The following is a 1,198-nucleotide window of genomic DNA, read 5'->3' on the forward strand; positions in this document are numbered from 1 at the left end:
ACAAACACGAGAGTGTCCAGTTTGTAAGAGAAGACACTCAAATGAAAAACTGCCTCCTAACTTTGCCTTAAAGAGGCCGTGTGAGCGTCTCTTACAGGAGAGAGATCAGAGAGCTTCAGAGGCTCTCTGCAGTCTGCACTCTGAGAAACTCAAACTCTTCTGTCTGGACCATCAGCAGCCGGTGTGTGTCGTCTGCAGAGATTCAGAAAAACACAGCGACCACAGATTCAGACCCGTCGATGAAGCTGCACGACAACACAAGAAGAAACTTCAGGAGACTCTGGAGCCCTTAAAGGAGAAGTTAGAGGTTTTTGAAGAAGTCAAAGTGAAGTCTGAACAAACAGCAGCTCACATTCATGTCCAGGCCCGACGCACAGAGACGCAGATTAAGGAGCAGTTTAAGAAGCTCCACCAGTTTCTGGAGGAGGAAGAGGAGGCCAGGATGGCTGCACTGAGGGAGGAAGAGGAGCAGAAGAGTCAGAGGATGAAGGAGGAGCTGGAGGCTCTGAGCAGAGAGATAGCGGCTCTTTCAGACACGGTCAGAGACGCAGAGGACGAGCTGAGAGCCGAAGACGTCTCCTTCCTGCAGAGATACCAGGCTGCGGTGGACAGAGTCCAGCAGCGCCTCCTGCTGGAGGATCCACAGCTGCTCTCAGGAGCTCTGATAGACGAGGCCAAACACCTGGGCAACCTCACCTTCAACATCTGGAACAAGATGAAGGACATGGTCTCCTACAGTCCTCTGATTCTGGACCCAAACACTGCTGATCCAGAACTCATCCTGTCTGAGGATCTGACCAGTGTGAGAGCAGGAAAGAGACAGCAGCTTCCTGATAATCCAGAGAGGTTTGATTGGTACTGGTCTGTCCTCGGCTCTGAGGGCTTTAACTCAGGGACACACAGCTGGGACGTCCAGGTCGGAGACAGTAAACTCTGGTCACTGGGTGTGTTAGCAGAGTCTGTCCAGAGGAAGGGATTCATAGAGTCTGGATTATGGAGAATATTGTTTTTTAATGGTAAATACTCAGCTCTCTCTTCATCAGGTCCAAAAACTGCTCTCGTGGTGCAGAAGCAGCTTCACAGGATCCGAGTGAATCTGGACTGGAACGGAGGAAAGCTGTCGTTCTCTGATCCTGATACTAACACACACATACACACCTTCACACACACTTTCACTGACAGGGTGTTTCCATACATT

The 1,198-nt window shown here is 50.5% G+C and overlaps 1 protein-coding gene across 1 annotated transcript; it reads left to right on the forward strand.

Annotated features, from left to right (window-relative positions):
• Positions 1-4: 4 nt before the first annotated feature.
• LOC121940351 (nuclear factor 7, ovary-like) lies at positions 5-1,195 on the forward strand (the record flags this gene model as incomplete). Its single annotated transcript, XM_042483139.1, has 1 exon — positions 5-1,195. A coding segment is annotated over one exon (1,191 nt), but the record flags the coding sequence as incomplete, so codon positions are not given.
• Between the last annotated feature and the right edge of the window lie 3 nt (positions 1,196-1,198).

Source organism: Plectropomus leopardus, unplaced genomic scaffold (genome assembly GCF_008729295.1).
Source record: "Plectropomus leopardus isolate mb unplaced genomic scaffold, YSFRI_Pleo_2.0 unplaced_scaffold8423, whole genome shotgun sequence".
Classification (NCBI taxonomy): domain Eukaryota; kingdom Metazoa; phylum Chordata; class Actinopteri; order Perciformes; family Serranidae; genus Plectropomus; species Plectropomus leopardus.